The 17,823-nt window shown below is 41.7% G+C and overlaps 1 protein-coding gene across 1 annotated transcript; it reads right to left on the bottom strand.

Moving 5' to 3' along the window:
* Positions 1–4,758: 4,758 nt before the first annotated feature.
* On the bottom strand, positions 4,759–17,405 carry LOC146686862 (uncharacterized). Its single transcript, XM_085440213.1, has 4 exons — positions 16,944–17,405; positions 14,049–14,417; positions 7,489–7,896; positions 4,759–5,699 (listed from the first exon to the last, which is right to left on the bottom strand). The coding sequence occupies exons 1-4, from the start codon at positions 17,113–17,115 to the stop codon at positions 4,816–4,818; spliced, it is 1,833 nt and encodes a 610-aa protein (XP_085296339.1). The 5' UTR covers positions 17,116–17,405; the 3' UTR covers positions 4,759–4,815.
* Between the last annotated feature and the right edge of the window lie 418 nt (positions 17,406–17,823).

Genomic DNA, 17,823 nt, shown 5'->3' with positions numbered 1-17,823 from the left:
CAGAGCTGCTGTGGCAGCACAAAACTGTTTGATTGGCTGAGCTATTAAACTGGCCCCGCCCACTGAAGTAGAGCTCATCCAATGACATTATTTGTTGGTCATTGTGCTGCAGTGGAAGAACATTGTTCATGTGCTGTCTGTCTGGCTTTAATAACTCCAAAGACATGTTGCTGCACCTCTTTTTGCTTCTATCTCACATTATAGGTGAGTTTAAGAACAGGGATTAAAGTTTAGTTGAAGCTGCTGCATTAAGCAGATATACAGACTGCATTTCACTACTTTTCTTCTTTCTTTTTCCAGGACTAACAGCTGGAGACTCACTCACTCCTCAACAACCTGAAGTCACTGAAACAGAAGGAGAATCTGTCACACTCACATGTAGCTATGAGACGAGTTATACACATCCAGAGCTTCACTGGTACAGACATGATTCTGACCTTCAGGCTCCTCAGTTTATACTCTGGAAAGGAGCCAAAGACTACAGCACTGAGACAGCACTTTTAAGGATTTTTAACGATATTCTCTTAACTATGGATTCTGGCAGCCCTGCTGCCCTTTTACTGTTGGACTTGTCAGCAGCTTTTGACACGGTTGACCACGACATCCTGTTATCACGGCTAGAATCGCATGCTGGCCTAAAAGGATCTGCCCTTCAGTGGTTTCGCTCCTACTTGACAGAAAGGTTCTTTTATGTCAATATGGGCCCCCACAACTCCAAATTAGCTCCTCTTAAATACGGCGTTCCTCAAGGCTCTATTTTGGGTCCCGCCCTCTTCGCACTCTATTTGCTGCCATTGGGCTCCATCTTCTCGCGGTACAGCATTTCATTTCATTGCTTTGCGGATGATCTACAGATTTATCTACCTTTAAAATCAGGATCAGATCAACCGCAGCTCTTATTACGCTGCCTTGACGACGTTAAACAGTGGTTATCATTAAATTTTTTACAGCTAAATGAAAACAAAACTGAGGTTGTCATTTTTGGCAATTTCAATCATATCGACAGCACGTTGGGTACCCTCTCCTCGTATTGTAAAACACATGTAAAAAACCTCGGAGTTTACATTGATGGTTCTTTTAAATTGAATAAGCAGGTGAGTGCAGTAGTTCAGTCCTGTTTTTTTCAGCTAAGACAGCTAGCCAGGATAAAGCCATACCTTCCGGCTGACGTCTTCGAGCGTATCATCCACCTTTTTCTTACTTGCAGACTGGACTACTGCAATTCATTGTATTATGGCCTAGATCATGCCACCATCCATCGCCTTCAGATGGTTCAAAATGCTGCTGCTCGCCTGCTAACCGGTACTAAACGGAGAGAGCATATAACCCCAATTTTAGCCTCTTTACACTGGCTCCCTGTCCCCTACAGGATCCAATTTAAACTTTTACTTTTTGTTTTTAAGTCACTCAACGCCCGAGCCCCCCCCTACTTGTCTGAGCTCCTCTCTGCCTATGCTCCAGGAAAACCCACGAGATCTAGTTCAAAACTATTGTTGTCCATTCCACGGACTAACCTCAAATCTCGTGGTGATAGATCCTTCTCTGTGGCAGGTCCCAGACTTTGGAATAGTCTCCCCTTTAATATTAGATCTGCTCAAACTCTTGAGCAATTTAAATCTTTACTAAAGACACACTTTTACGCTCTGGCTTTTAACACATTATGACCCAAGCATTTTGGATTTATCTGAATTAGTTAGTATTGTTTCAATTCTTCTATTCTATTGTTTCTATTGTTATTATTGTACTGAATTAGTTAGTATTGTTTCAATTCTTCTATTCTATTGTTTCTATTGTTATTATTGTATTACACTGTAGTTTTTAATTTTATTGTTATTGTTAAGCACTTTGTGCAGCATCGGCTGTTGGAAATGTGCTATATAAATAAATCTGACCTTGACCTTGACCTACAGTGGTCGTCAATATATTCCCAATAATCGATATGGATCCCAAACATCACCAACAAAAACTAATCTGACCATAGCAGCCCTAACCCTGGCAGACACAGCTCTCTACTACTGTGCTCTAGAAACACAGTGATACAAAGTGTAGAAGAGGCTGTACAAAAACCTGAACACAGATATCTGACTACTCTTCAAAGAGGAGGGAAGTGGTATTCAAAGCACAGCTTCATATCAGATGGATTCTGCTAATTCCTGTTTTATCAGAGTCACTGTGGTTACAGCTGCTAATGAAACACTGTGGGAGGATTCACATGAGCAGCAAATCCACATCAACCACAAACCAACTGCAGGAACGTTCAAGCACAAAGAAATAAAAAAGCAAATTCACACAGCTGAAATTCAAAACCCACTGACTTTAAATACATATTTATGCATTTAATACTAAAATGTGAATTTATGTTCTTAGTACTAAGTTATGTGCAATTTAGATGGAACTGTTTAGAAACTTCAACTAAGGATCTGACTTAGCCACAAAATCTGTATTTCTACATGACTTAGGAGAGACTACTGACATTTTAAAGAAACCACTGATACAATAAGCAGGGGAGATTTATTTTAACCAGTGGTTTTCTGTTTTATTGCAGCAGTTATAAATGCATTCAGAAAAAAAAAAGTCAACTATTCTAATCTGTCCTTGGTTCTCTTTCCCTGTACTTGTAACCACCTTGGATCTTGAAACATGGCTGGATAATAGATGAGCTTAAAACAGTTATTCTCAAAGTATGTGGCGTGCGCCACTGGTGGGGTTCTGACAGGTGGGGCACCAGTTACCTGGCAGAAAAACAAATAAATAACTAACGTTCAACATTAGTTGCGCATGTTAAGCATCTGCTGAAAAGCTGCGGCCACGTGTGTAAGTTGACAGTTTCAATAAAGGAGTGTACTAAAAAGTGCGATCATGTGGTCAGGTCTGTTGTGCATCTTTTACAGTGGTGCCGAAACCCAGGACTGGGGCACGAGACCCAACCACATTTTATTTTATAAGACTGAACTTTCTTTTCCATGTCTGGCCACGTTCACGTTCTGTTTAACTTGTTGCTTTTTTGAAGAAGTGTAGCAAACTAATGAAGCAGTCCAGTGACAAAAGTTACAAATAGTTTGAAGTGAAAGTTGTTTGTTTGAAACAAAAATTGTTGAAGGATTTATTGGGAATGAGTTGAATGAGGCAGCTGTTGTCAGCTGTGATTGGTCCCCATGAAGGAGAAAAAGCATCTTTACTTCAGGCTGTGGCCTTATTTGTGCTTCTTGGCTAAGTGACCAGAGGCCTCCAAACATCTAGGTGGGTCCAGGAACAGGCTGAGGGAGTACGAACGACCAAAAACAGCCCGTGAGGATTTTTAATCAGCATCTGCTTTTTGAAAATCTTTGACACAGACAAGCGAAGAAACTGCACTCCTGTGCCGCTGTGTAAAAAAAGCAACCCAAAATCTCCCGAGTGCATGGTGGCCCTTTACCCATCTTTGGATTCTAAAGTCATGTCTAGATTTTAACAAAACCCCAATGCACAGCATCAGTATTAAAATGATGCAAAAAAAATATCAAAATAAAGAAAATTAAAGAAACTATAAACAAACAGTTGCCTCTGCAGGTATGGGTGCAAGTCTTTACTGCAAAGGGGATTCTGACCATCTGTAGCACAAAAAAGATAAAACAAAAAAATAAATAAATGTTTTTCATGCCTTTCTTCATCAGTATTGTTTTCTTCAGAAACCTCTCCAGAGTAGAGGAACATTTGAATTGGATGCAATGATCAGCTTCTCACAGTGAGCGAGCTTCACCACAGTAAACCACGAGGGCACCAGCTTGTAACAATAGGCATGTAACAAAATGACGGAGGTAAAGGGGAAAACTGTTTCTCTAACACAATCTGGATTTTACATCACTCAGGAAAGACTACTGAAAGAAACTACTGAATGAAATAAAGTAAGGACAGATGGGCTTTAATATAATCATAGATTGAATTTATTTAATGCAGGCAGAAGGCTAACAGCAATAATATATAAAAATCTATTCAACAGTTATAAAGGATACAATTTAAGTAAACTGTTATCTTCACTTATCCCTGTTCCAGCTTATTCTACTCTGCTTAAAACCCTCTTTGACCTTTTAAAGCGATGCTGAATGAAAGTTGAGCTCAAACCAGCCTTCCTCAGCTCTGGCAGGTCCCCATGACGCAGGAAAAACATCTTTGCCTCACACTGTGCTCTCAAGCAGAGAAACATATGTGCAGCTATAGGAACGAGGTCTTTGCTGCAGGCTGGAGGAGTCCAAGGGAAACAAATGTTCTACTTTATCACTGTCAAAATATTCTTTCATTAGTTACTGCTATGCAGATAAAACACAACAAAACAAAGACCCTCCCCAATGCTGGTACAGTTATAACCTGATGATAACAACGCATAACAACGTCTACATTCTTACAAAACTGAAAAGTAAAAAACAAACAAAAACAAAACAAAGTCAATGAACTAAATAACCAAAAATGATATGAACCAAATAAACTGAATAGCTACAAAATGTAAAAAACAAAATAAAAAAAAACCTTCAACATTTTCTATTTATTAAAAAACAAATAGCTCAAATGCACTTTTACATCACAAGACACCAACTCCAAATCAGCAAAAGCTATCAGCTATCAACGAATAGACAGCAAATATAAAACTTGATATTCAAATTGAGTTTCAACCACCCGGTAGATAAATATTCTCTTAACAGCTCTCCTGTGAACCTGTATAAATCCTTAGATCTTCTGTTACGCTAGGTCTCTCAGATGTCAGTCTCTCTAAATTCTTCAAGACTACGACTTCTTCTGTATGGGAACATTTTCCCACATGTTTTGCAATGATACGGTTTCTCACTTGTGTGCTTTTTTCATGTGTACCGATAAACAACTACTACTTATAAATTTTTTCCTGCATCGTTTACAACGATACGGTCTCTCACCTGTGTGCAGTCTCATGTGTATGGTCAAACTAGCCCTCTGTGTTAAACTTTTCCCACAGGTTTTACAAGAATACAGCTTCTCACCTGTATGGGCAGTCATATGTCTTTTAAGTGAATATGAAAAATAAAAACTTTTTCCACAAGTTTCACAAGAATACGGCTTCTCACCTGTGTGCATTCTTATGTGTTCAGATAAACTTCTTCTACGAATGAACATCTTCCTGCATATTTTACAATGATACGGCTTCTCACCTGTGTGTGCTTTCTTGTGCCTATTTAAATTACCCCCGTTTCTGAAACTTTTCCCACATGTTTTACAAGAATATGGTTTCTCACCTGTGTGGACATTCTTATGGTCTTTAAGTGATGATGACAAATGAAAACTTTTCCCACACATTTCACAAGAATACGGCTTCTCACCTGTGTGCGTTCTCATGTGTACAGTCAGATTACCCTTCACTGTGAAACTTTTCTCACATGTTTCACAAGAATACGGCTTATTACCTGTGTGGATTGTCAGATGTCGATTCATTTTGTACATTTCATTAAAGGATTTTCCACAAAAATCACACGTTAAATACTTTTTACCTGTGTCAGAGTTACACCGACTCTCTGAGTTACTATTTGTCCCTGAATCTAAATTCCAGCTTCCTTCATGATTTTGGCTCTCATTCATAGGACAGCTGTGATAAAGAAGCTGGTCAGTGTTTGCTTCTGGGTCATTGTGGTCTCCTTCCTCAGCAGCAGTCACCATAAAGGTATCAGTCTCCTCCTTCAGTCCAAGCTGCTCTCCCTCTGTGATGTGATAATAGAAAAACATGCCTGAGAAAATACATTGTCAAAATAACACTTTTACAGAGACTATAAGTGTCATCCACAAAGGCTGCTACTCCAGATATAAGCTCATCAACAGAGGAACATCAGCAGACGTGCAGCAGTAAAGGAAGAGAGAGGTTAAACGGCAAGGTAGAAAAGCTGCAGGCAGTGAACATATACTGAATGAATAAATGATCAGTATGACCTGGATCACCTGCTGAGAAAGAAAAAAGAAAGCAAGCAGAAGAGAACAAGAGCAATAGAATAAACAACATCACAATGATATATGGGAATATGACAGTAAATACTAAATATTAAACATTATTGTGCAGCACATAAGATCAACAGAACACAGTGTGCTTTGAGGTAGGAGCCAAAAAGGGTGTAGTTTGTGGGTGTGATCACCCGTGTGTACACCTGTGAGCATGGACGCGCTTGTTTTTTTAAAAGGTTCCTTCATGTAATGATCTGCTAGAGGGTGTGGGGGGGCCACAGCCCCGTCCTCCAGGGCATGAAGCAGGTATGGAGGAGATCAAAACTGTTTTTTTCTTTCACAGCAGGTGATTGATATATGCATTTTTTATTTCTTTTTTTTTTTTTCTGCTCATTCAGTTGGTTTTTGTCTTTTGCCCTTCTCCCCCGTCCCTCTTCTCAGCTGTTTCTCTTTCCCTCTTTCTTTCTCCCCTTCTTTCCCCCAGTCAAGTCTGTCCCGTATTCAGCAAGTGAAAATAAAATAAACAATAAAAGGTGAATCAAATGGACCATTACGGCAAGGCTGGGATGGTCAGTTTGGTAAAGTAAATCCGTTGGGCATCTTTCTTTGCCTTTAGACAACAATTCTGATGCAAAAGAGCCAAACGGGACAGGCCAAAAAAAAAAAAAAAAAAAAAAAAAAAAAAAAAAAAAAAGATCAGTATGACACGACAAACCAACTTTCTAACAGTAACAACAACATTAACAAAGATTACCTTCTGATGCATCATCTGACTGTTTGTGATCATACTCAGACTGAAAATGAAGCCATTTCCAGGCTCAAGGTGATATTGTACGGTGGATTAAATCTGCATGTACTTTTCCGCATTTATAATTCCTTCAGTTTTAACCCTTGTATGGTGTTCGGGTCTGTGAGACCCGTGTTCAGTTTTTTTCAAAAGAAAAATTAAACAATTAATTATTTTTTCACGTGTAAATGTGTTGTGTCTTTCCACTCACTCCACTTGATTATAACTGATTTATTTATAACATTTTATATAAAAGAAAAACGAGAAGCACATTAATTCATAAATGTGATCTAACAAAGGTAAAGGGAAAAAATTAACCATGTTTGCTGTTCATATGTCTTATAATTGGGATGAAGTAAACATCTGTTGAGTAATTTAACATAAAATTGTTTGATAGTGTTAATTTGGAAAGCCAAAACTCTAGCGGGTCCACCAGACCCATGAACACTGGCTGAGTAACAAAAATACGAACACCACACAAGGGTTAATATGAGCTCCAACACTGGCTGAAATGCAGCGCAAACCATGACAGCACCTCCACCGTGTTCAACAGAAGGCTGCAGACGCCGACTGTTAGACCTCTCTCCTGACCTCCTTCAAACATGTTGATCATGATTCAGATTCATAACTTACACAGTGCAGTCTGTTTGCTCTTTGTTAGCTCACATCTCCAAAAAGCCCTCACAATCAGAAACGTCCCGCAGAGCTGTGATCAGGATGCTTCATGAGTCCCATTCATGTGTGACTTCATTCAGACTTTTACATACCTGTAATGTGAAGCTGTATTTCGGGTTTCCAGCTGACATCCATGAGTCTGTGCTGATGGTCGTTCTCTTCCTCGTGCTGGATAGAATTATTAATAACTTCAAATATTTCTTTAGATTTGGACTGAAGAAACGCAAAAATATCAGAGCTGTGAGAGGGGACCTGGTCAGTGTTTGCTTCTGGTTCACTGTGCTCTCCTTCCTCAACAACAGTCACCATGAAGGTATCCGTCTCCTCCTTCAGTCCCAGCTGCTCTCCCTCCTGACTGCTGCACAGTTCCTCCTCTTCCTCTTTAATCTGTGGAGCTTCTGGTTCCTCCTGCTCCACACTGGAGCTCCTCTCCTGGTTCCAGAGCTGCTGCTCAGGGAGAACCTCCTCCTCCTCCTTACAGACGTGCTGCTGTGGGTCGTCTGGAGGAAAAAAAGGACACAAGAAGAAGAAAAGTGATGATGTTAGACGTTGGACTCATTTTTTAAAATCAGCTTCGCTCCTCAGAATCTCAAGAGGTTGTGAGCAGAGCCGATTATACCCAGAGTTACATAAAAGTAATGGCTGACTTTTGTATTTGTGCATTCACGACTGCTGAATTATTGCAGATGAGGCGGGTCCATAGTGGAAGTTAATGTCAGCTGCTCTGGAACATGAAAGCTCGTCCCCTGAGCAGTAAAAGCAGCTTAAAAACTATCAGCAGCTCCATTCAGAAGAGCTGCTGTTAACCAAAGTGCTTCTGCAGGTTTTCATGTGATCAGCGAGCTGATAGGGCTTTGGGAAGAAGTCAATTTTATTAAATTTTATTTATATAGCGCCAAATCACAACAAAAGTCGCCTCAAGGCGCTTCATAGATACAGAGAAAAACCCAACAATCATATGACCCCCTATGAGCAAGCACTTTGGCGACAGTGGGAAGGAAAAACTCCCTTTTAACAGGAAGAAACCTCCGGCAGAACCAGGCTCAGGGAGGGGCGGGGCCATCTGCTGTGATTGGTTGGGGTGAGAGAAGGAAGCCAGGATAAAGACATGCTGTGGAAGAGAGACAGAGGTTAATAACAGATATGATTCAATGCAGAGAGGTCTGTTAACACATAGTGAGTGAGAAAGGTGACTGGAAAGGAAACACTCAATGCATCATGGGAATCCTCGGCAGTCTACGTCTATTGCAGCATAACTAAGGGAGGATTCAGGGTCACCTGGTCCAGCCCTAACTATATGCTTTAGCAAAAAGGAAAGTTTGAAGCCTAATCTTGAAAGTAGAGATAGTGTCTGTCTCCCGAATCCAAACTGGAAGCTGGTTCCACAGAAGAGGGGAAGAAGTCAGTTGGCAGACATTTTTAACCAAATCATCATTTCCTGTAGATACACTGACGCCGACGATTCAATTCAATTTATGTAGCGCCAAATCACAACAAAAGTTGCCTCAAGGCGCTTTATATTGTACAGTACATCCTATAATAACAGATACAGAGAAAATCCCAACAATCATATGACCCCCTATGAGCAGCACTTTGGCGACAGTGATCTGGCAGAAACTGTTGATCGTTTCGTTTTCATTTGCTGAATTTTTTAACGCCTTAGAAGGACCCCCGGCTATTATGACAAGTTACTCTAAATATGTTACAAATTATCTTCACTACATAAAAACATAGTTGAGAATAACTACAATTTTTGTTTTTCCATTAAATCTTTGTTGTTTAAAACTATTTTTGGAGCCATGGGAGCGGCCATGTTTTTTCGTACACAATGCATTCTGGGACGATGACACGTATTGGTTGTCGGCGAGGGTGTTAATTAACTTGCCTACTAGTGACCTGGTTACGACTTGGTAAACCAGCACTATGCCGGTCATGGAGGCTAACGAGGGCTGCCCAAAGAACATCTGTATTAAGACATACGGCTTCAAAGTTTTGGTGCACTGTGTTGCATGGAGAATCTGTAAGAACAACAATATCGTAATTTCACTATATAATAAAAATTAAAATGTGTTAATGGTTTGATCATGCAGTTATGCGATACCATGGATAGCTGCTGCCATAAAATTGAGCTCTTTATGCTCTCAGTCACCGTTGCCATTGGCAAGCAGCAGCCGCATAGACTATGGTTGACTATTTTCATCCTCTCTCGGTTTGCACTGGTTCATACTGGAAAGGTTGAACAGAACCCATTTTCAGTGCGCTGCTAACTGTGAACTCAATGCTGTGCAACCGTATGACATCATTACCCAGAGTGCATTGAGAAGTTAATAACAATGGTAGCCTACTGGTAAAATCGGATTTATATAAAATGTGCTTAAAAGGAAAACATTTGGTGTATTTTAATACTAGGGCTGCCACGATTAGTCATTTAGTTATGATTACGTCGACTATCAAAATTGTAGACGACTGATTTAATAGTCGACGCGTCGTTTGAAGCTTTGCAAGATCCCAAAAGACGCAGGAATAAGTAGTAGGATTTAAGAGTGTAATATCGGACTGAAACAGAAGATGGCAGCACTGCATGTACAAGGATGCCAGCTGCTGTTAATCCACGAAGAAGAAGAAGAAGCAGTGTCCGGTATCGTAGCTGTGTCCAAATTGAGGAACCGCATCCTCCTGTGCCCGCATTTGTAGGCCAATTACGTTACAGCTACACAACGAAGACTGTCCAAATTTAAAGACTCCGACAAACGCGGCCGACAAATGCGTCCTTCATTTCCCCAGATTTGAAGGATGGGTTGGGTGTATCCCTCGTGGCCCAACCTGCCCCAGAATTCATAGCGCGGCCCAGCTCAGTTTCCAACAATGGCGGCAGCTAGTTAGTTTTAATGTTACTCTTATTATTCTTTCTGGGTCACAAAATAAACGTTTAACATATTTTCAGGCGAGAATGTAGCTGTGTAAACCTCAAATATCTGCTCAGTTTATCAGGACACCACATATTTTCAAAAGCGCTCCGACGTTTTCGGAGACGTCTGTTACCCACTAGCTCGATAGCGAGCCGGGGGCTAGGCTAACTAGAGCCGTGAGAACACCGGACTCCCGGCAAATCGTTTTAAACCCCTCAAGATTTTTTGCCACTCTGGTTCAACATGATATATGAGTCACTTAGAGAACTTAAAAATGATATTGTTTGGCTTTTTTCAGTATTTTATTTGTTCCTGAGTAAATCGGTTTGGCTGAGATTAAAGTTTTTACACAGCTGAATAAACGTCAAGCAGACAGCTGATTATCAGAAGTGTGAGATGCTCGAGAATTTACTCCGGTGTCCTGTTATATTTTAGATAGCAAGGATCAGACGGGTGAGTTTATTAAACTCCACCGAAACAATCTGCAAATATCATCAAAACTTAATAAACTATCATCTTGTCTTTGTTTTTAGTTAGTACATACCTAAACACTAGGGGTGCAACGATACTCGTATCGACATTGAACCGTTCGATACACTGCTTTCGGTTCGGTACGCATATGTATCGAACAATACAAAATTTTTCATTTATTTTATCAACTTTTCTCCTGACGATGCTGTCTGTGTTGAGAGCTCAGTGGATCTGCGTTCGACTACTCTGCCTAGGCTGCACTGTCGAGCGCAGATCCACTGAGCACAGCACAAGCTAGCAAGACAGAAACTAAGCTCGTTGCAACATGGCAACTGCCTCAACGCTACCCGAAATTGAACCTCCCCCACCCTCATTCAGATCTGGCGTTTGGAACTAATTTGGTTTTCATGTGACGTATGACCCTGAAGGTAAGCGCGTCATGGACTAAAGTAAAACAGTATGTTGGATGTGCCACGCAATGCTCAATTACATGGGTGGGAACTAGTGTGTTAGCGCAGTTAGCTTGTTAACGTGTTGGCCGTCCAGCCCCACGCACGGGGCGATCCACGGTAGCTCGTTAACGGAGATTTGTCGTGTTGTGACGTTAACGTCATTTTAACGAGATTAACGCTGACAGCACTAGTGGGAACACAACGAATATGACTGCACATTTACTCCGACATCATCCTAGTGCAAAGACAAGTGGAAGCAGACAAAAACAACAAGCACGCATGCTACAAACTTTACCCGAGTCATTTAGACAGCCGTTAGCACAGGATTCTCCTTATGGGGACCTGATATGTTTAATATGCTGCTGAGAATATAGCCCAGAAGAAGCGGATAGTATAGCTTTTATTTTGGAAAGAGACATTTCTCTGTAATAAACTCTCTTTTCCAAAGATGAGTGATTCCTCAATCAGATAGATTTTTTAAATTACTTTGTAGTTTCAGCAACATTAAATTAAAAACTGTACTTTTCAGTTAAAATATATATTTATAATTTTAATAAATGTTAATTAAAAAGGCATGAACATTTTTTTGTATTGAAAAAAATATCGAACCGTGACACCAAAGTATCGAACCGAACCGTGAATTTTGTGTATCGTTGCACCCCTACTAAACACTTAAAGCTGTAAGCTAATCACATATAAGAGCAGATTCATGTTGGTGCAATAAGCTGTACGTTTTACGTCCAATGGATGATAATCTGATTAGTCGACTAATCGCAAAAATAATCTGTGACTAGTCGACTATGAAAATAATCATTTGTGGCAGCCCTAAAGGGCACTCAAATGATTGAAGCTGGAAGCCAACGAGTCTCTGGCTGAATATCTGGAACAAGCAGCCAAACTCTGAAAACATCACACAGGTGTGCGGCCTGATACGAGTGAGGCAACCTTACTCTTGTGGAGAAATCAGTGCCAAGATCTGTACAAGACTCGCTGGATGGGGTGGTCGACTTGAGTGCTATGACAGACTCGTTATGGAGAGAGCACTTGCAACATCATGTCAGGAGACATGGAGAGAAACCAGAGCAAAAGATTAAACAATTAACCAAAAGGTTGCTTAAACATTAGATGGAAGAAAGGGACTCAGAGTTTAACATGAACAAAACAAAAGCTAAACAAATGGTGGCTGTATCAGCTGACTTAAAAACAGAGATACAACAATCTGTGGCTGCTGCATTGGCTACACGAGCACAGCCTGAGCGTGAACCAAAGCTACAGCAACAACAGCCAGGACCACGATTTGTCCCAATATGGAATGCTGGCAGAGGTGTCGGTTGGTGGCTTTTGGCATGAGAGATTTCAACACAAACCATGGAGTAGTGGCATTTTTGAGCTCAAGTGCATTCATTTAGACACCAGCCAGGAAGACAAAGATCTCCAGCACGCTTACACAGCTGCATATCACCTATGGCACACATTCAACATGGCTGAAGGAATGGCAATAATCGACAATCAACCACATGACTGTGCAAAGACAGCAGTTAAGGATATCAGATCTGCCTTTGCCTGGAATTGGGCACGCCACCCTTTTTCAGCTGAGAGTCATGGCTCTGGACTTTGAGATGCTAAATTCTCATTTCCGCTGTTTCACACTCTGCACCAGGTGACTTACAGCTGCAAAGTGCATCAAGTCACCACCAAAAGAAACAAGTCGTCTGTTGAACACAGTTAAGATTCTGGGACCACCAAACCTGAGACTCTCTGCCACTTTGCTGTACCAAGAAGTCCTGATGATATAAAAGTAGAACTGGTGATGAAGAGCAGCACTGCTGGAACCCATCATCCACCAGGAATGAGTCCAACTTATTGTTGCCAACATGGACCAAGTTCAGGGCAGCTGTACAGGGACTAACTGCCCTTTGACAACGGCAAAATAGCCAATAGTTCCAAAGCACCGTTCACAGGACACCCCAAGGACTGCAGTCGAATACCTTCTCCAAGTCCACAAAGCACTGTAGACTGTTGGGCAAACTCCCACACACTCTCGAACAGCCTCAAGAGGATAAAGAGCCAGCGTTCGATGACCAGGATGAAAACTGCACTGTACATCCTCCATCTGATGTTTGACTAATGGATGAATTCTCCTCTCCAGTACTCCAGCGTACACCTTCCCAGGTAGGCTTAGCAGTGTGATCCCCCACACAGCTGGAGCACACCCTCCCTTCTTAAAAGAGAGTACCACCAGCCCAGTCTGATAATCCAGTGGTCACACCCTGAGTTCTTTTCTGGATAGAAAATAGTAAAAATAAGCCCAAGATTCTCATTTTAATCAGCAAAGGAGCTGGTCAGATGAAATGAAACACATTTTATTCCAATTATAATTGGATGATGGGTTTAAGAGTTTCAGCTCCTTAACATGTGCCACCCTCTTTTTAAAGGGACCAAAAGTAATTGGACAGTTGACTCAAATACCATTTCATGGGCAATACTTTTGTTATGTCATGATCAATTAAGCAGATAAAAGGCCTGCAGTTGATCTGAGTTGTGGTGCTTGCATTTGGAAGATTTTGCTGTGAACATACAACATGCGGTCAAAGGAGCTCTCCATGCAGGTGAAACACGCCTGCAAGCTGCAAAACAGCAAAAACCCACCTGAGTGGCAGAAATGGGGATCAAACCAACCTTCTAGTTGGTAGGTGAGCTGCTCTACAAACTGAGCTACAGACATTTGACTATAGTTTCAGTCATGTGGTCAGTTTCTTTATGGATCAATGACCTGCTCCTCTGATCCTCCTGATAGGATCCTCCCTGAGACTGACTCACCTATTCTGTAGAGCTTTATTTCTGGTTTCCAGGTGACAGCCAACTGCCTTTGTTGATGGTTGATGTCTTCTTTGTACTGGAAAAAAATTCTAATGTCTTCCGTGTCTGTTGGTTTGGTACAAAAAAAGTTATCAGAGCTGAGAGATGGAAGCTGTTCACGGTCTGCTTCTGGTTCACTGTGCTCTCCTTCCTCAGCAACAGTCACCATGAAGGTATCCATCTCCTCTTTCAGTCCCAGCTGCTCCCCCTCCTGACTGCTGCACAGTTCCTCCTGTTCCTCTTTAATCTGTGGAGGTTCTGGTTCCTCCTGGTCACAGAGCTGCAGCTCAGGGAGAACCTCCTCCTCACAGACAGGCTGCAGTGGGACGTCTGGAGGGATGAAAATAATAAAACAGATGCGATGATTAAAAAAAATGTACAAATCAGTAAATATCCTCTGCAACCATAAGCTTGTACGAGTAAAAAAAATTGAAAAGGGGAATAAAGTCAACTACATGAAGATACTGTCACCTCTACAGGGAGTGCAGAATTATTAGGCAAATGAGTATTTTGTCCACATCATCCTCTTCATGCATGTTGTCTTACTCCAAGCTGTATAGGCTCGAAAGCCTACTACCAATTAAGCATATTAGGTGATGTGCATCTCTGTAATGAGAAGGGGTGTGGTCTAATGACATCAACACCCTATATCAGGTGTGCATAATTATTAGGCAACGTCCTTTCCTTTGGCAAAATGGGTCAAAAGAAGGACTTGACAGGCTCAGAAAAGTCAAAAATAGTGAGATATCTTGCAGAGGGATGCAGCAGTCTGAAAATTGCAAAGCTTCTGAAGCGTGATCATCGAACAATCGAGCGTTTCATTCAAAATAGTCAACAGGGTCGCAAGAAGCGTGTGGAAAAACCAAGGCGCAAAATAACTGCCCATGAACTGAGAAAAGTCAAGCGTGCAGCTGCCAAGATGCCACTTGCCACCAGTTTGGCCATATTTCAGAGCTGCAACATCACTGGAGTGCCCAAAAGCACAAGGTGTGCAATACTCAGAGACATGGCCAAGGTAAGAAAGGCTGAAAGACGACCACCACTGAACAAGACACACAAGCTGAAACGTCAAGACTGGGCCAAGAAATATCTCAAGGCTGGTTTTTCTAAGGTTTTATGGACTGATGAAATGAGAGTGAGTCTTGATGGGCCAGATGGATGGGCCCGTGGCTGGATTGGTAAAGGGCAGAGAGCTCCAGTCCCACTCAGACGCCAGCAAGGTGGAGGTGGAGTACTGGTTTGGGCTGGTATCATCAAAGATGAGCTTGTGGGGCCTTTTCGGGTTGAGGATGGAGTCAAGCTCAACTCCCAGTCCTACTGCCAGTTTCTGGAAGACACCTTCTTCAAGCAGTGGTACAGGAAGAAGTCTGCATCCTTCAAGAAAAACATGATTTTCATGCAGGACAATGCTCCATCACATGCGTCCAAGTACTCCACAGCGTGGCTGGCAAGAAAGGGTATAAAAGAAGGAAAACTAATGACATGGCCTCCTTGTTCACCTGATCTGAACCCCATTGAGAACCTGTGGTCCATCATCAAATGTGAGATTTACAAGGAGGGAAAACAGTACACCTCTCTGAACAGTGTCTGGGAGGCTGTGGTTGCTGCTGCACGCAATGTTGATGGTGAACAGATCAAAACACTGACAGAATCCATGGATGGCAGGCTTTTGAGTGTCCTTGCAAAGAAAGGTGGCTATATTGGTCGCTGATTTGTTTTTGTTTTTGAATGTCAGAAATGTATATTTGTGAATGTGGAGATGTTATATTGGTTTCACTGGTAAAAATAAATAATTGAAATGGGTATATATTTGTTTTTGTTAAGTTGCCTAATAATTATGCACAGTAATAGTCACCTGCACACACAGATATCCCCCTAAAATAGCTAAAACTAAAAACAAACTAAAAACTACTTCCAAAAACATTCAGCTTTGATACACTCAACAAAAATATAAACGCAACACCTTTGTTACTGCTCCCATTCCCCATGGGATGGACGTAGAGACCTAAAATTCATTCCAGATACACAATATAACCATCCCTCCCAAACAGTGGTCACAAATCAGTCCAAATGTGTGGTAGTGGGCACATCTGCCATATTGAGATGGACTCCATGCGACGATGTGTTGCACTGCATGAGGCAAATGGTGGTCACACCAGATACTGACCGGTTCTGGGTCCCCAGACCCCCAATAGCGCAAAAAACTGCACATTCCAGGGTGGCCTTTTGTTGTGGGCAGTCTGAGGTACACCTGTGCACTACTCATGATGTCAGATCAGCATCCTGATGTGGCACACCTGTGAGGTGGGATGGATTATCTCAATATGGCAGATGTGCCCACTACCACACATTTGGACTGATTTGTGACCACTGTTTGGGAGGGATGGTTATATTGTGTATCTGGAATGAATTTTAGGTCTCTACGTCCATCCCATGGGGAATGGGAGCAGTAACAAAGGTGTTGCGTTTATATTTTTGTTCAGTGTATTAATGAGTTTTTTGGGTTCATTGAGAACATGGTTGTTGTTCAATAATAAAATTATTCCTCAAAAATACAACTTGCCTAATAATTCTGCACTCCCTGTACATGTAACACATGTGCAGCCTCACACACGATCCATGCTCAGATTTCTCTTAGCTTGGTCTTATATATAAATCTGATTCCTCAGCTAAAAAACCATCAAGAGGAAAAAGTTCAGACTTCAAAGCTTTAAATGATTTCAGCGCCTGCTGTTTGAATGGAGCGCAGTCCTGTCCTCTGTTTGCTCTTTGTTAGCTCACATCTCCAAAAAGTCCTCACAATCAGAAACGTCCCGCAGAGCTGTGATCAGGATGCTCCCTCAGAGGGACACTCACCTGTCCTGTGCAGCTTGATTTGGGGTTTCCAGGTGATATCCAGCAGTCTGCGCTGACGGTCGATCTCTTCCTCGTACTGGACGATCGTTTTTTCAAACTCCAAGAATATTTGTTCAGCAGCAGCAGTTAGTCGCTCGTTGATGAACTCTCTCAGATACTGAACTGAAGGCATCGTTGCTGCCGCAGCTCACACACTCAGCACACACAACAACAACAGTCTCTGGAAAGCTAACGCAATTTGCGCCTTTCCTTTGTTTACTTCCGCCTGGTGTCACGTGATAAAGCTCCGACAGAGCGGGACTGTTAACGCACCTCCCCCTCTCTCTCTCTTATTAATGAATGTAAAGTATTACAGAGAGCTCGGTGAGTCAGTGCAAAGCCGCTAACACCACAGTGATGTGCTGACTCTTTCGGTCCCACACTCCCGGCTCTGTTCACACACGCGCCTTTCCTTTCTTTATTTCCGCTTGGTGTCACACGGTGTTGTTCCGGCAGAGAGCATTTACCTTTAACAGTTCCGCTGTCGAAGATTTCTCTGTTTCAAATCAGTTTCCAGCTGAAATCAATTTTTTTCTACATCCACGGAAAACAAGAAAATCGCAGATATTATAAATTTAATTTGAAGTTTTCTGTTTTGAAATTATCTGAATGATTTTCTTAGGTTGAACTTTAACATGATTCCTATCTTGAATCCACTGCCTCCTTAAACTGACACCGCAGAATAATATGACATTTTTAAATCTTATTTTTAAAAAAGGAGTTACTGTTTGGATTTGGTGAGTTCAGAACAAACAAACTGCTCCTCGGGTGTTGTCCCCGGCAGGTGCAGTTTCTGACCTCTCTGGAAGCTCAGGTGAGCCCGTCCAGCTGTTCTCCTCCT

This window comes from Copadichromis virginalis, linkage group LG18 (assembly GCF_057382275.1).
Source record: "Copadichromis virginalis isolate Kocher_CV1m ecotype Utaka linkage group LG18, C_Virginalis_male_GT1.1, whole genome shotgun sequence".
Lineage (NCBI taxonomy): Eukaryota > Metazoa > Chordata > Actinopteri > Cichliformes > Cichlidae > Copadichromis > Copadichromis virginalis.
Note: the sequence above shows the minus strand (reverse complement) of the source record. Positions and strands in the feature narration are given on the sequence as shown.